This window comes from Maylandia zebra, linkage group LG11 (assembly GCF_041146795.1).
Source record: "Maylandia zebra isolate NMK-2024a linkage group LG11, Mzebra_GT3a, whole genome shotgun sequence".
NCBI classification, from domain to species: Eukaryota; Metazoa; Chordata; class Actinopteri; order Cichliformes; family Cichlidae; genus Maylandia; species Maylandia zebra.
This window is the reverse complement of record NC_135177.1, coordinates 24,831,064-24,847,122: the sequence shown is the minus strand read 5'-3', so window position 1 is coordinate 24,847,122 and position 16,059 is coordinate 24,831,064. Positions and strand designations below refer to the sequence as shown.

The 16,059-nt window shown below is 41.5% G+C and overlaps 1 protein-coding gene across 1 annotated transcript; it reads right to left on the bottom strand.

Annotated features, from left to right (window-relative positions):
- Window positions 1–97: 97 nt before the first annotated feature.
- vars1 (valyl-tRNA synthetase 1) lies at window positions 98–15,148 on the bottom strand. Its single transcript, XM_004550866.5, has 29 exons — window positions 14,991–15,148; window positions 14,130–14,488; window positions 13,903–14,046; window positions 13,610–13,811; window positions 13,411–13,526; window positions 12,741–12,816; window positions 11,206–11,306; window positions 10,985–11,112; window positions 10,731–10,895; window positions 10,562–10,643; window positions 10,352–10,471; window positions 7,711–7,819; window positions 7,438–7,617; window positions 7,139–7,263; window positions 6,904–7,007; window positions 6,651–6,809; window positions 6,065–6,155; window positions 5,830–5,935; window positions 5,601–5,671; window positions 5,263–5,388; window positions 5,072–5,176; window positions 4,489–4,636; window positions 3,980–4,107; window positions 3,553–3,708; window positions 3,237–3,461; window positions 2,994–3,105; window positions 839–1,014; window positions 359–508; window positions 98–275 (listed from the first exon to the last, which is right to left on the bottom strand). The coding sequence occupies exons 1-29, from the start codon at window positions 15,121–15,123 to the stop codon at window positions 207–209; spliced, it is 3,966 nt and encodes a 1,321-aa protein (XP_004550923.2). The 5' UTR covers window positions 15,124–15,148; the 3' UTR covers window positions 98–206.
- Between the last annotated feature and the right edge of the window lie 911 nt (window positions 15,149–16,059).

Here is a 16,059-nt window from a genome sequence, read left to right as displayed (position 1 = left end):
GATTCTTTTGTTCATTATTTGATACGACTGCTCAACACTTTACAGATTTACAAGCGAGTTAGATTAATAGATTGCTTCACATCCCTGAAGACCGCTGTCTGGTACAAGAGTTTTATTGAGTATTGTCCATTATTCACTTGGGGGGGAAAAAAAGAAAATTAACATGACATGAAAAAAAGCAGATTTTACATAAAGCTAAATAGGAATTAAATCATTTTCCTGAAGTTGTCCATGGCTTCTTTCACCTTCTCAAGCTCAATCTGGCTCTGTCGTAGCTGTGGAGAGAAAGAGGAAGTTTTTTATTTACAAGGAATTCTTACAACCTGAGAATCCTGTCGAGTCAATTTCCTTTTCCCACCTTCTCAGCATCCTGCTCCTGCACCTTCACCGGCACCTTCTCCTTGTAGTCATTCTTCCCCATCTTCTCTCTCAGTTTCTCCATCTGTTTCTCCAAATCCCCTTTCTTCGTCATCAGCTTAGCCACTTCCTTCTCCACATCGATGAGACCCTGTGGGGGGGAAAAGAAGTGAAAATGGGAATCGCAGCTAAAACTTGATCCTGTTATTTTTGCTCTGCAATGGAGAAACTTAAAAAAAAACAAAACACTGAACTGCCATTCAGGTGGAGCAAATTTAAAAATGGCATCCCTGATAGTATAAATGCATATCTATCAGGCTATTCACAGGGGAATTCACCTAATTCAAAACTTGAAAAAAAGAAAACCTACATGTAAAACACTAGTGCATTCATAGTACAGGGGGTCTAAGATACACACACCTGATATAACAGACAGATGGAAGGATACAAACAGAACAGGGCAGATTATACTGGCCCTCACCTTGAGCATAAGGTTGACAGTACATCTGTCAGAAGCGATAGCCACAGCACAGCCTTCTGGGACAGGCTGGTTGGCTGTCAGAGGGATGACGGCCTGAGAATAAGACAAGGTCTGGATCTGCAGACTGTATTTCTGCACCAGGGACACAGTTGCAGAGTCTATGCACTGGAGGTAGCCTAAGAGAGGAAAATACAGATGGTAAAGGTTTCGAGCATCAGAACAGTGCATTCTTGATGAGCTATAACTCTGATTCAGTGCATACACATCCTCTACATACTGGTGTGCAGTTTAATTCATTTTAATGAAGCATATTTTATAATAACAACATATGGTATGTAAATGCTTTAACATATTTTCCAATATCTGTATGCCGAAGTTGAACTATAAAGTAGGAGAGGTTGGAAAATATTATGTAAAGTAGCTGAAAACTGCTTGTTAGACTCTAATCCTTTCTTTTAATAGCAAGTTTACTTCTTTAGAGAATCAGAAACTTTTCTTGGAGACTTCTAAAGTCTTCGTGTGTTTCAGGCCAAACTCTTGTTGCTATAGTCCACTCGATCTGTCACTACAGTTGCTCCCCTCTTTAGATCTTTAAATCATTGCTTGTCATAAAATGCAGCATTACTGCCATCAAATTCAAAACTATAGTGGAATAAAAATAGACTGCTCAAAAAAATAAAATAAGGGAACACTCGATCATCCCAGTATAACATAATATCCCTAAAATTTAAGTGGTATCAATCTGTCCAGTCAGAAATTACAAACCATACAGAATCATGTTCACCTGCTTTGGTGCAAATGAAAGTTGCTGAAGAAGCAACAACAAGACAACCTCTGGAAAGGAAATGGTTCTCACAGGTGACGGCCACAGACCATTGCTCTCGCTCTATCCCTCCTGATTTTACTTGCTGCTGGTTGCATGAGTCACTGTCTACATCCCACTCAGGTTACTCAGTGAGTCCAGCTCCAGGATGGCCACATCCATACAAGAAGATTTACAGTGTCTCTCAGACAGACACCAGGGGACACGAGGAGAGCTGGGCAACTTGGCAGCAGGACCGGTATCTGGTCCATTGTGCAGCAGAGACAGAATGACCTCCAGCAGGTTATTCAAGCGCATGTTTCTAACCAAACAGTCAGAATCAGACTCTATGAGGGTGACAAGTGGGATCTGTGCTCACAGCCAAGCACCATGCAGCTCAACTGGCATCCTCCTAGGAAAACCAGAACTGGCAGGCTCGCCACTGGCATCCCGTTCTCTTCACAGATGATGTTGCAGGCAGAATAACATTTGCCACAGCATCTCCAGACTATTTCATGCTTGTCACGTGCTTAGTATGAACCTGCTTTCATCTGTGAAGAGAGCAGGGCGCCAGTAGTGGAGCTGCACGGAGCTGATTCGTGAGCACAAATCAGATCGCCAGATCAGGTGAATGTCGCCAGGTCCTCACATATTTTGTTTCTAACAGTTTGATCTGAAACGAGGATGTAAGTAGCCTGCTGGAGGTCATTCTGTAAGGGCTCTGGCAGTGCTCCTTGTCCCACAGAGAAGAACAGATAGCATAAGAGCCAGCTCTGCTAGTATCCCCAGGTATCACCTCCACACTGTTGAGACTGTGGTGGGGAAAGACAGCAAATCTTGTGATAACACGTATGAATGTACCGACCCGGATGAACAGGACTCAACGGGCTTCAGATACCGACTCGAGCTACCAGCAGTGACAAGGATACTAACAAAAAGCCGAACTACAGGAAACTCAACCAGGAGGGCAAAATTTTCTGTGGTCACCACCCCTCCTCCCAACTTTCTCTGTCTTTGTTGCCTCTCCAGTCCACCTGTTGTCACTTTCATCTGCACCAAACCATTGTGAAGTGAATTCTAAATGGTTTGTGCTTCCTAACTGGACAGATTAATATCCCAGAAGCTTAACTGGGACTGTAAGGTCAAGTGTTCCCTTAATTTTTCTGAGCAGTGTGCAAAAAGATTTCCATGTGAAGCTGGCAGGCTTGTGTGAACATGCTGAATTGAGCTAATTTCCAACTGTAAGTACAGCATTGAACAGACATGCTGGTTAATTTCCACATGAAAATAGATGAAATATGAACTAAAAATTATTTTTAGCATCACTTTTAAAATTTATTTTGTGTGTCTTACAGTCAGCTCTGGTCTTGGTTAGATTGTAGTCAGCCCTAAGCGATCGGATCGTCTTGACAATGGTCATTATGAACTCCATGTCGCGGTCCACCTCCTCACTGTTCCAGCAGAACTACAACAAATCACAGGGAAAAAATGTAATTGCAAAAAACACAAAACAGCACTCTCCACAAAAAAACTTTTTAAGGCTATTTGAGCATCAGTAAGATTCAGCACAAGCTGCCCCCCCCTTCTTTTTCTCACCTCTTCGGTGGTGGGATATGATGTGACGCAGATGCTGGGAGGATCGCTCTGAGGTTTTCTTCGTGGTAACCTCTGATAGAGCTCCTCAGTGACGAAGGGCATCAAGGGAGACAGCAGGCGTAGACCAACCTCTAGACAGGTGTAAAGGGTCTGTCTGCACACCAGGGCTTGTCTCTGGCTCATGCTGTCTTCCTCTGCTTTACTGAATACTGGTTTCACACTTTCCTGGAAAACAAGAAGAGAAAAAGGAAAAGATAAGGAGGAAGTGGAACTTTCATGAGACTCTGGGCTGCTCAGTCGCCTACAAGATCCTTACCAGGTAGATGTCACAGAGCTCGTACAGCCAGAAGTTGTAGATGGCAGTGGTGATGGTTGGGAAGTCGTAGGCCTTGAAGCCGGCGTCACAGAGTGTAACAGCGGCGCTCAGCCTGGACAGAATCCACCTGTCAGATACGCTCTCCTCTCCAGATAACTGAGAGGATCGACAGAAGTGTAAAAAAGAAAAAAAAAGAGAGATCTTTAGATTCAGGCAACACAACCCCGCACCAGGTATGTCCCAAATGTCAATGTGTGCCAATCTACGAATACAAATCATGGCAAACTAAGCCCCCAAACAAACACTGTTTTGTTTTGAAACAGAGATTTGGTCAAAATGTGTTACGCATCTAACTCGAGGAATATCCATAAGCATGGAACAGACTTTGTTTATGTTCTGTATCCTTCATCTGTTCCCTTGGTCTCACCTGGACTTTCTCTGATGGTACAAAGTTGTCTCCTAGAGTCTTCATGGCAAACTTCACAGCATTCCACAGTTTGTTGCAGAAGTGACGGTAGCCCAGGATGCGGTTGACATCCAGGTTGATATCCCTACCTGCGAGATTCAGAAATGAAGATTTCAGTAAATACCAAAGAACGACTCCAGTGGAAATCAAGCTGTATACTTGTTATACTTGTTAAAATGTGGTTTTCTATCTGCTAGAAGAATTATCATGAGTGAAAATGGCATTAGTGGCCATAGCTGTGGGTACTATAGCATTGGTCTGATGAAAGAAAAGGTGCAGATCTACACCAAAGTCATTTTCAGGCATAAAGGGATTCATTTACCTGAAACACTCATGAATGTCTACTTCTGATTGACAGAGATAAGCTTTATGGTTTGTAATTAATGTATATTAGTGAATTTCAAACACTGGTCATTAAAAGGAATCTAAGAAGGAAAACAGGACAAACAAGGAAGACGTAAAAAGTTCACCTTGGCTGGTGTAAGCACACAGAGCAAACCGGAGAGCATCTGTGCCACACTCTGGGATGCCATTTGGGTAGTCTGACTTCTGGCCCTGCTGCGCTCTCTCCACCTCCACAGGATCCAAGTTGCTGTCCATCAGCTGGGCATGAAGACCCTAGAGGATGGAGAGTAAGAGGACGAGGGAGGTTTTCAACAATTTTCTCTTTTCATCTTCAGAATACGAGACCTCCTTCGACTGCCTGATGTTTAAACTGGCCAGGGAGGAAAGGACCTTCAGAGGGAAAACATTCAGGGTTAAGCTTAGTTTACAAGTCCTTCAGTGCCCTCTAGAGGACAGGTCCGTTTCATCTGACTGAACAATTTCCCCGCAGCTGGTGAAGAGATTGATGGACTCAATAAAAGCTTGTTGGAAGCAGAAAGAGGTGCTTAATAAAGTTTATATAAGAGTAAGGGCCTCAAGGGACCCATAAGAGCATGGTGACTATGTAAAAGACAACCCAAACAGATGGGAGAAAAGAGTATGTATATTTATGTTTGCCTAAGTGTTTGTGTGTATCTGAGCGTGGATTAAAGGCTGATTAGGCTTTACCTCCAGGGAGATCCCTGTAATGACGTCTAGAGGGTCGATAACGTTGCCCAGAGACTTGCTCATCTTCCTTCCGTGAGCATCACGTACCACTGCATGCAGATAAACCTGAAAAATGAAACGAAAACATCAGTGAGTCATGTACTACAAATATCACATCCTGCTGTGTCAGTGTCGTGGGTGATTGGTCTCACCTCTTTGAAGGGCAGCTTGCCTGTCAGTTTGAGACCCATCATCACCATGCGGGCAACCCAGAAGAACAGGATGTCATGGCCCGTCTCCAACAAGGTGCCGGGGTAAAACACCTGCAGGTCCTCATTCTAGAACCAACGACAACAAACACATTGGGGAAAAACACCGAATGATTAATATTTTAGGAGAGTTTTTTCTTTTATACTATGAAACCAGAAATCAGGTATTAAACATTTCCATGTTTCTCTTTTCTATTCTGCTTAAGGTATTCTTTCAGTCAACTGAAACAATGTGCCGTCTGTGTCAGCAGAAAGAAAGTCATTTAACCTCAGTGTTTTACCTCATTAGGCCAGCCAAAGATAGAAAAGGGGAAAATGCCAGACGAGAACCAAGTGTCCAGAACGTCCTCGTCTGAAACGCAGGAGCAAAAGTTATCTAATCTGCATGAATATGGAGTAGAATTAATTAAATTAGGCAAATGTGTGTGTTGGCGCATTATGAAGTTATTAGATAACTTTACAATAATTGTGCTACGGAAAAGTGCCAAATTAAAAACAGCTAAATCTCACCCTGTCTGAGGGTAATTTTGTCTGCAGACACATTAAAGCGTTTCGCCGCCTTCTCCCTGGCCTCTTCCTCTGATCTCCCACTCACCCAGTAATGACCGTCCATGTCCTGCAGGCAAAAGAACAGAAGAAGAAATAAATCAGAGAAACAGACAATGACATGCACGATACGGATGCAGCTTTTATCTGTCATCTGAAGTCCTCCAGACCTTGACAACAAAAAGAGAAGTCATCTTACCTCTCCTGGTTTCACAGACGGATCGTTGACAGTGATGAAGTAAGCAGGAATACGGTGACCCCACCACAGCTGCCGAGAGATACACCAATCCCTGAAAAAGAAGACAGAGAGACGGATGTGAAAATGAACTCTGTGCACACTTTCTGATAATCATCTCCTTTCTAGACCTGAACCAATTTGTTCACTAATAGGTGAGGCGATGGCAGAAAATTAACTGGCATCAATTTTAATAATTGATAATGTAATATATTCTTTTTTTAATTAAACTTTCTCCGGTTCTGGCTCATCACTTTCTATTAACTGATTTCCTTTTTTCCTGTGTGATGAGAAATCAAATATCTTTGAGCTTAAACAAGCTTGTTTCTGAGAAAATTTCATCTGTTTTAAATAATATATTAATCAAATAGCCAAGGAAATATTCTGCCAATTAACTGATAACAAAAAGGTGTCAATTTCCTACACTGAAATTGACACCTTTTCTCAAGATTTCTGTTTAAATGCCTAAAACTGCAGAAACCAAAAGTGTCAAAATGCTTAAACTAAAAGCTTAAAACTAAAAAATAAACAATCAGGAAGCAGTATTTACTTAATGTTGTCCAGCCAGTTGAACCATGTTTTGAGATGGTGGTCAGGGATGATTTTGAGCCTGCCTTCTCTGACAGCATCAGCAGCCTCCTTGCCCATATCTCTGCAGTCCACATACCACTGGGGTTTCAGCAGCGGCTCCACAATGTCCTTGGAACGGCTGATAGGGAACATGCACAATGGGGCTTAAAGGAATACAGATAAAGGAAGCTCAAACAAAAACAACCCATGTCCAGCTTGTGCACAAATTTTACCTGCAAACTGGGACAACCATAGGGTTGTCTTTGATCTCTTTAAACTGGCCTCTGTCTTTGAGAGCCTGAAGCACTGCTTTCCTGGCCTCAAAACGCTTCATGCCCTGGGGAGGGAAGGACGAGTTAAAAATAAAAAATTCTGAAAAATAAGATAGCCTCATGAAGCAAACTATGAGAAAGCGTGACTTTAGTGTCACACACTGCAGGGGGGAAGGACGATAATGAGACACTATACCAAGAAGGGAGGAGGCACGTTAATGAGCAGGCCATTTTCATCCAAGATGTTGATGAAGGCCAGATTGTGTCTCTCTCCAACCTCGTAGTCATTATGGTCATGAGCCGGGGTGATTTTGACAGCGCCTGAACAGAAAATGGTGCAGAGAGACAGGCCAAGCAGAGAACAAGGGAAAAAAGAAAAAAAAGAACAATTGTAATGAGACAAGTGGCTGGGCTTAACGACTTGTTATGATTACTTATTCTCGGCACACTGTAGACCTGCAGCTATGACATCTTTTTTCTGTACCCCAGGCCTACCTGTTCCAAAGCTCATGTCCACAAAGTCATCAAAGACTATGGGCATCTTGCGGTCACAGAAAGGATGAAGAACCATTTTTCCTTTCAGATGCTGATATCTGGCGTCGGCAGGGTGAACGGCTACTGCGGTGTCTCCAAGCATAGTCTCAATACGAGTCGTGGCCACGATCACCTCCTCATCTGAAGGACAAAGAAAGAACAAGGAGACCTGTATCGTAACAGCAGCACAAAGTGTCTTTGTTAACATTTTTTGCTTTCCATAAATTTACATACCAGATCCATCCACCTTGTAGGCAAAAGACACCAAGACCCCAAACTCGATTTTCTCCTTGTAACCAGGCACAGGCAAAAGAGTCCTGCCAGCGAGCTCCTTTTTATCCACCTGAAAGCCGAAAAATACATTTAATCAAGAGGGCACACAATGCCTGGCACTGCCAAAATGGCTCTGTTACCATTACAGCCTAATAACAGGGTTATCAGTGGAGCCTTTTTCAGGGTATTTATTCTGTTCATGCAGTCACACATTTATACAAAAAAGCCTAACAAAATAAGCAAGAGCCCTTAAATGCAAAAGTGTTTCATTTTGTATTCACACGAGCAGGAACTTGCATGAATTACCACATTACACAAAGTAAAGATACAATATCTCATCACAGTAAGTAGTACAAAGAATCGAAGAGTCTTTTTTCAATACTTCATATTTCAGACATAATTCTGTAGGTAATCTAAAGGTTTGTGCTGATATCCAGTCCTAGTAATCAGTGGGTGATATTACCTAATGTAACATTGCTTCATCAGTCTGTTAAAAGAATGCAACTCTATCATCGAGATGTGATTCGGTTTTATGCTAATGTTCCTCACGGCTTCATTAAGACATTCTCACATCATTATGAGAGCGAGCTGCAGTGCTCACGCTACATTTACCATATTTGGAAAGCACATCTAATGCCATGAAATGCACGAGCTCAGGGATATCATACCATAACACTTGTACTGTATTATGATGGTTAATTTGATCATTAAGAGACGCCACATCCAATATCTGGCTATGGAATAAACATCCATACACTCAAACTAATATTAAACTGTAGCTTAGAAATGGAGCAACAGTAACAAACTTCATCTCCTGTTAATACTGTTCATTGACTTTACTAATCAGGACTTCAGATGGGTGAACTTTTATCTCTTTCCCCCATGACGACAACATTTGACAACCTTCCTAGTACCCTTAACAATTAGTCTGACACCTCATATATCAATAAAGATGTAGTTTGGCAACCGAGTAGCTGCATAGGTGGAGACCATCCTCACTATCTTCTGATGCAGAGCCAGTCATTTTGTTCTATAAGCAGGCGTGAAATATCACAGAACCTGCTCAGCTCAGGAAAGAGCTTCAAAGGTTACAAGGTAGTAGTAGCAGCCAATAAATGTGAAATGAGTGAGGGCGGGTCTGTGTACACCTGCATGTAAAGGCATGCTGATGGTGTCTTTGGGCTCTGTGTGATGTATCTGGACCTTGACATATATCATATAGTTTCATAAAGGAGCAGCTTTGAAGTTTCCTCTTTGTCAAAGCCACAGATCGCCGGACTCACTCTTATGTGCGGTTACTAATTTGTTCTGACAAGTCAGTGCAGACCCCTGTTACTGTTCACCAGCCTGTTTTCTTCTGCTTCATCCACAACAGAGTAATTCACGACAGCCATTTCAAAAACTGGGCAGTCTGCTTTGTGCCTCCTCCTTGTTTGTTAGGGTTGCGTGTTGCCTGGTGTGAAAGATTAACTACACCTAGAAGGGCTTTCATGTTCCTGACTGTTATTTTTTTGTTCTGTAACCTTTTTTTGTCTGAGTCCAAGTTGAAAAACGTCCAGGAGAGCATCTTGCTTGCAGGCCTATTTTATTTTTTTGCAAAACAGTAAAACCTTTAACCCATACTCGATAACTTTGTTAACTCTCACTAAACCTCTTTCCGCCTGGTTAGTTATTATTGATCACCCTATTAAGTTGGGGTGGTATCATTTGTTTGGCATAAGTTTGATTTGAGCAGAGTGCACTAGACTTGGTACATTTTTTTCCTCAGGGTAACTGTTCATGGGGGAGTTCACAATATAATCATGTTTCAATGAGCTTAGCAAATCCACAAGATGCATGTGAGACAGCTCCATTTATATTCTTTATATACTTGTCTGTGAATGTCCATCCTAGTATGAGTACCACTGCAGATAGAGGTGGGACACGCCAGACACCCCCCAATGCAACATCACAATACTTAACTCACAATAGGATATTAGTGTGACTTCCAACATTTATCGATATGTTGAAGGTTAAAGTAATATATATTGCAATTTATGACCCTTTTTTCAACTGTAAATTGCAGTCAGTCCAAGTCAGACTGCAACTGTTTACACAAAGCTCGCCTCCTATCAGACACCTGTGCAATTAGCTTGCGATCAAATACGGTTGTGCAACACCCTCAACCTCTTGGCAACCATTTAGTCATCACAAGTTGAAATCTGCCAGAATGTGAAATAATTCAATTTAACCTCCAGGTAGCCACCAATTTATTTGTAGATGTGTCACGTTTTTATTTGTGTGACTGAGCTTTTAGCTTGTCTTGAATTAGGAGGTAGTTTTGTCAGTTTACGGATGGTTTTTTTTTTTGGTTCAGCCGATTTAATCTAAGTTTTCTCGGCTAACATTACCTCAGGGTGTGGTGCACCCTGAGCACTGCTGTTCTTATCATTCCAAAAGTATTTTAAATATTTCATTAAACATCAATATTTGTTGTCCCTGTATTGATCCAATGTTGCCATGGAAAATATCTCAGTGTATCAATATCCCCCCACTTGCAGTTGTCTTGTGGTGAAAAAAGGTCCCGAAAATGAGACATACTGCTTAACGCAGAGTGACTTGCCTCTATGTCAGAGATGGCAGAGTTCAGTGTACAGGACCAGTTGACCAGCCTCTTGCTCCTGTAGATCACTCCCTCATCGTGCATGCGGATAAAGGCCTCTTGGACTGCATAGGAAAGTTTCTAGAGGAGCCCAGGTAAACAGAAAAATTTTATTTTTAACTATTATTGAACACAAAATTTCCCACACATCAAAGATTTTAGAAACCTTACAGGATCCATAGTGAAGCAAGCTCTGTCCCAGTCCAGGGAAGAGCCCAGTTTCTTCAGCTGATGGTAGATCCGGTCTCCCTTCCTACAAGGGATAAAAAGAAATATTGTGGTGTTTTTCCAATTTAAGATTGTTTAAATCTTCGCTTTTCCTGCTACTTCTTTTACTTACTCATTCTTCCATTTCCAGACTTCCCGGATAAAGTTTTCCCTGCCCAAGTCATGACGGCTCATGCCCTTCTCTCTCATCAGCTTTTTCTCCACCACCACCTGGGTCGCAATGCCAGCGTGGTCACAGCCCGGGTTCCACAGGGTGGTCTCACCTCGCATCCTGTGCCTGCACAGACCGGATGGGAGATTAGCTCAAACATATTAGCAGAGAGAAATTTCATCAGTTAACAAAAGAATTATAGTTTATTAAATTACCATCTGGTCAGACAGTCTTGGATGGCGTTGGTGAGGGCGTGACCCAGGTGAAGTGATCCTGTCACATTAGGTGGAGGGATGCACATCATGAAGATGCCCTTAGCATTTTCCTCACTAATACTCTTCCTCTACAGAATATAGTGACAGACAGGTTATTTGAAGCTAAAATTATCAATTAAAAATCTAATTCAGGACCATTTTTATAATATCTGAGGACTTACCCCATACTCGGGCTTGAAGAAGCCCTGCTTCTCCCACCACGGATACCAGGCAGCCTCCACATACTGAGGACTGTAGGAGTCAGGAAGTGGACTAACAACATCTGGCAGCAAAGGTGAGGAAAAAGTTCAGTAAAGCATCTAAAGCTCACTCAAGTGAAATGCTGAAAAAACTACTAATATCACAGCCTGAAAAGAAGGTGCACTTTTTTAAAACACGTCATCACTCAGTGAAATAATAAACCTCTAATGAATAAAAAAACCCTGCAAAACCCAGAAGGACTAAACGTAAAGGTCAACAAAGCACAATAATACACACATAATATACGATGAGAAGTATGAAGACACTTGGAAGTTAAGCTTTCTAGCATACATACGAATATCAAATCCTGAAGCCTAGAATCTGTTCCCCTAAATCTAAAGAATACTGTGGTTGTCTAACCTATGTGTCTTTTATTTTACACAGCACCTAGTTGGTGAAATGTCCACATTTATCTAAAAACTAAAAACTGTGGCGTGACCACAGGCCTGAGCTACAAAGCAGGATTTGGTGCTTACTGAGGCAACTTTATTGTTAAACCTGGATTTTCTGGGTAATGACAGTGGTTAACTTGTGATGGGATGGCGCATCACCATGGTAACTTCTGCTGCAGATCCATCTTGTTATAAAGGAAGTTAAGTTCAATAGAGGGGGTCAATTGGTACAAAACTACCACCCACTGATCAATCAATTCTCCGGAATATAGTGGTACCATTAACGTGGACCTCGTGCCCAGACAGCAGGAGGGTCTATTTTATCCAGCTTTACTTCCTGCCTTTAAAAAGCCTTTACTGACATAGTGCAGACACACACACACACACCTCTATAAACTAACTTGATTGACAGTGGGGAGTTTTAAATACTAGGCCACAGCTTAAATCATTTAATGTGCTTTTGGTATCAGACACGTCACACTTGTAATGCTTTTAGCCCACACTGTTTGAACTTTGCATATTTTTCAGATATTACAGTCTTTGTTGTTTTGCTGCCAACAGACCTGTCAGTGTTGTTTCCCCTTTCCTGCCCTACTCTCCTACTTTGCTCGTCAATTCCCTCTTTATCAGGTCCAGTCATTAATGACTGTTCTGCCTCTAACTAAAGGGCCTTGTTCTACCAGACCAAGCAGCTCTCCAGCATCTTCAGATCTCCACTTCCTTCTTTCTTTTTCTTTTAAGATGGAAGTACTGGTAGACTGTCTTTTGCAGTTTTATTTGTTGGTTTACTTTTTTACCTCATTAGTTTAGGGAGAGAAGCTCTTGGTCCTACAGCCCACTGACCCTAATTTGTTCCACTTTTTTTTGCCCGGCCATTTCCTCTGTTTTATTTTCTGTTTAAATTAAACAGCTTGAAACTTAGGTGTGGCATCCGCTTTACAGGTTGTGGTCACTAAGATAAGGTAACTTTAAAGTGCAAGCTTCAGGGAAGCTTGCCTGGAACACTAAGTTACGTGGAATGTGCTTACAGTACACAAATCAACTCAAGCATAGTGAACACTCACCTTTTTTTTCTCCAGCAGGGGTGGTGATGTTATATGTAATCACTCCCAATTCCTTCTTCTCAGGTTTGGCCTTTTTCTGAGAAAAAAAAAGCAGAAGAAAAAAAAACCATGAGAGACTTTGAAATAGTAATGTCTTCAGTGACTGAGTTACTATCAACTACAAATCAGATGGCTAGCTCAGAGTCACCCTTTCGAATTTTCATTTTCAAATTTTTGTGTTCTGTACATTCTGTTTTTCTTACAGGTGAGGCAGTTAGCGATAAATTGTACTCTGTCCTTTTATGACGTCTTCCCCTATCACCCTCCTCCCCCTTTTCCCCCATATCCTGCCTTAGACATTGTCATACTGTACACCACATACAATGTAATAACTGAAATGGCATGAACAGAAATGAAGAAATAAACAGATAAGCTCTGAACAAGAGCAGTCTATGGAGAATTTATACAGCTGATCACAGTGCATTGAGATCATAATTTTGACAGAACACAGCAGGACTAAAAATAGAAAAACAAGAAAGTGCTTGTATGAATTTAATATGTTATATAAATCACTTTCACTTTCAAGTAGAGTAGAAAAGCACTACATAAGAACAGATGATTTACCATGGATATTTGCGATTTTCAAAACTTCACAAATGAATTTCTCTTTGTACATGTTGCGTATTTATACCTCAGATGGCGGCTGTGTCTTTTTCTTTGCTTCCATTTCTTTCTTCTGTTGGAATTTTTCAAGCTTTTCTCTCTTCTTTGCTTCTTTCTTCAGCTGGGCCTCCGTCTTCGGTGGGCCTGAGAGAGGAAACATCACAATGGCATGAGATACTGTACATTACATTCTGCTAATACTTAAGTGATTCGTTGAAGTTCCTAACCGTTTGCTGGAGCGCCGGGAGAGTCAGCAGCAGGACTGCCATTAACAGCATTTGTAGCAGCATTTGTTTTTGGTGTGACTGGGACCATCTTTTCACAAAGAACGATCTCCCCCAGTACCTTCAGGAACTGTGGCTGATTAATGCAGGTCGTGAACCATCTGGTAACATTCGTTACAGCCTTCCTGTCTGATGGCTCCAATGCCTGAGTATTCATAAAAGCATAATAAAGCTCGTCTGTTCAGAAGCTATGCAGAAAAACCTGTTAGACAGAAAGTGTAGCGCAGCACACATACATATTTGAAGGGGAGTAAAACCGCTGTAGCTACAGCCATATCAGCCAGGGTAATGCTCTCTCCCACCAGGTAGGTTCTTGGTGCCAAAGCCTGATCGAGAACCTTAAGAACACGCATCAGCTCTGCACGGGAAGTCTGCTGGAGCTGAGAATGCACAAAGAGTAGGAGAATACATTTTTACATGAACAAATCAGACACACGTTCAGGTCCAAGAAAGCTTTAAATACCTTCTTATCCACTCCTGTCACCCCCATCAGAGGGAAGACCACAGCACACGACACTGGGGTGAGCTCATTGTCTGCAAAGCTGAGCCACTGCCACACCTGGCTCTGCTGCTTAGCATCCAGACCAGCCCTCTTTCCCTGAAAGGCTAAGTACCATGACACAGCAGTGGCCCCGCTCACTAGAGAGTCACCATCCCCAGCGGCGGCCAGCACCAGGGCTGGTCTGGAGCGGGCGTTCAGAGATGCAGGAGGGTCCTCTGTGATGATCTGCGGCCGGGAGGACGGTCCATATTCTGCAGCTAAGAGAGCCAGAAGGCTCCTGAAGTCATCAGGGTGAGGAGACACGTAGAGAGTGGTCATCTCTGGTGAAGACACATTCAGGTTGCATGAAGTAAGAGAGAAACATTCATTTTGTTGCTGTAATTGAGCATTTCCTTATCAGACTGGATGGGTGTGTTTGCTGGCAGAAACACTGCTATGCCAAACTTTATGCCACTCAAGGGGCATGTCCAGAAGGTGGGTTAAGCAAACTGTTTTAAACATATTTAATAAAATCAGCTTTAAGCATGTCACAGTGGGTATCAGATTAGCTTTAAAAAGGATAGGTATGCTAGCCCGTTAGCTCTTTGTTTCACTTTCTGCAGCTCTGAGCCGTGGCACCTGTCAGACTGATGAAAACTCATGCAAGCAGGCTAGTTAGCTTAAGCCAACGAGTCAAACTGAAAGAAGTTTTTCTTCAGCAGCTCCAGCGTGAACTTTAATAAACCTTTATTCAAGCTGCCACAACTTTAAATTCACCAGAAAGTAAGCGTCTAAGAAACCTGAGGCTTGCTATTAAAATGTTTTAAAGCGAGTCCTGCGTACCTTTGAATGAAACAGACAGAGACGTCAGCTCAGTTAGCACACACACACAGCCACATGAATGCCCGTCTGATGCAATGAAACTGCAACGAGTTCCGGGTTTCAGCCGTCGCTTCCGGCACAAAACGGAAGCCATGTTATCTACAACGCATTGACGAGAACAGATCAGCAACAACTACCACTGAGGGTATTTTAATCAGCGATCGGTGATTAGATTAGATTGCATTAGATTAGCAACGCCACTGTGTAAAGCTATTAAATTAAAAATTATAGAACCTGCATTTAAAAAGTCTTGTTAAAGCTGTTAAAACTGCTAATAAAAGCAATTTAAAAGCAGTTTAATAAAAAGTTAAAGTATGATGACGATGATAGTGATTATTATTAGTAGTAGTAGTTGTAGTACATAACTATTACATCAAATCAGCTAATAGTAAGAAAATGATAATTAGCAAGTATTTATTTTAAAAAAAATAAATTACAATCAGTTGACTGAATTTAATTACACACACACATATATTCAAATTTAAATACAATGACACACATAATGACTCTTACACTTTACCTTCCACCTTTAGCCCCTGGTACTCTATTGTTTCGCGCTCCTTCCTCCAGATGTTGCTATTTGGACTGTTATACTCAATCACTACAATGTCTGTTGATATATATATTACACCAAAACAATATATTTGCATTCAAATAGGCATAACAAATGTTTTATATCTCATGTGCCCTCGATAATAAAAATTTGTCTGTGGTAGAGAGTCATCTTGCAGGTTAGGTTATATATTAGCTTTGCTTTCATCGTCATTTAGTATAAATAACGCAGTATAATAAATATAGTATAATAGTATAATAAAGCAGCAGTTTACTGAACTGGTAAAAACGTATTACCAACATCATCATGGTTTAATCTGTAAAATTCTGTTATTTTTTACTGTCTAAAAATACAGTTTGCAGTAGAAGTATAATATGACTGGGTAACTGGGTAAATATACATATATGTGTCAAACTGTACTACTGGAAGAAGGAAACAAGAATATTCAATTAAGGGAATTCAAGGAAATGGTGCATG

Excerpts from the sequence above, each read along its gene's own strand:
- vars1 (XM_004550866.5), bottom strand. The coding sequence starts at position 15,123 with ATGGCTTCCGTTTTGTGCCGGAAGCGACGGCTGAAACCCGGAACTCGT. Across the intron at positions 12,817-13,410 it reads AGACACAGCCGCCATCTGAG|AAAAAGGCCAAACCTGAGAA; the intron begins GTATAAATACGC and ends TTTTTTTCTCAG. Across the intron at positions 4,637-5,071 it reads TTACAGGGATCTCCCTGGAG|GGTCTTCATGCCCAGCTGAT; the intron begins GTAAAGCCTAAT and ends TCCATCCTCTAG.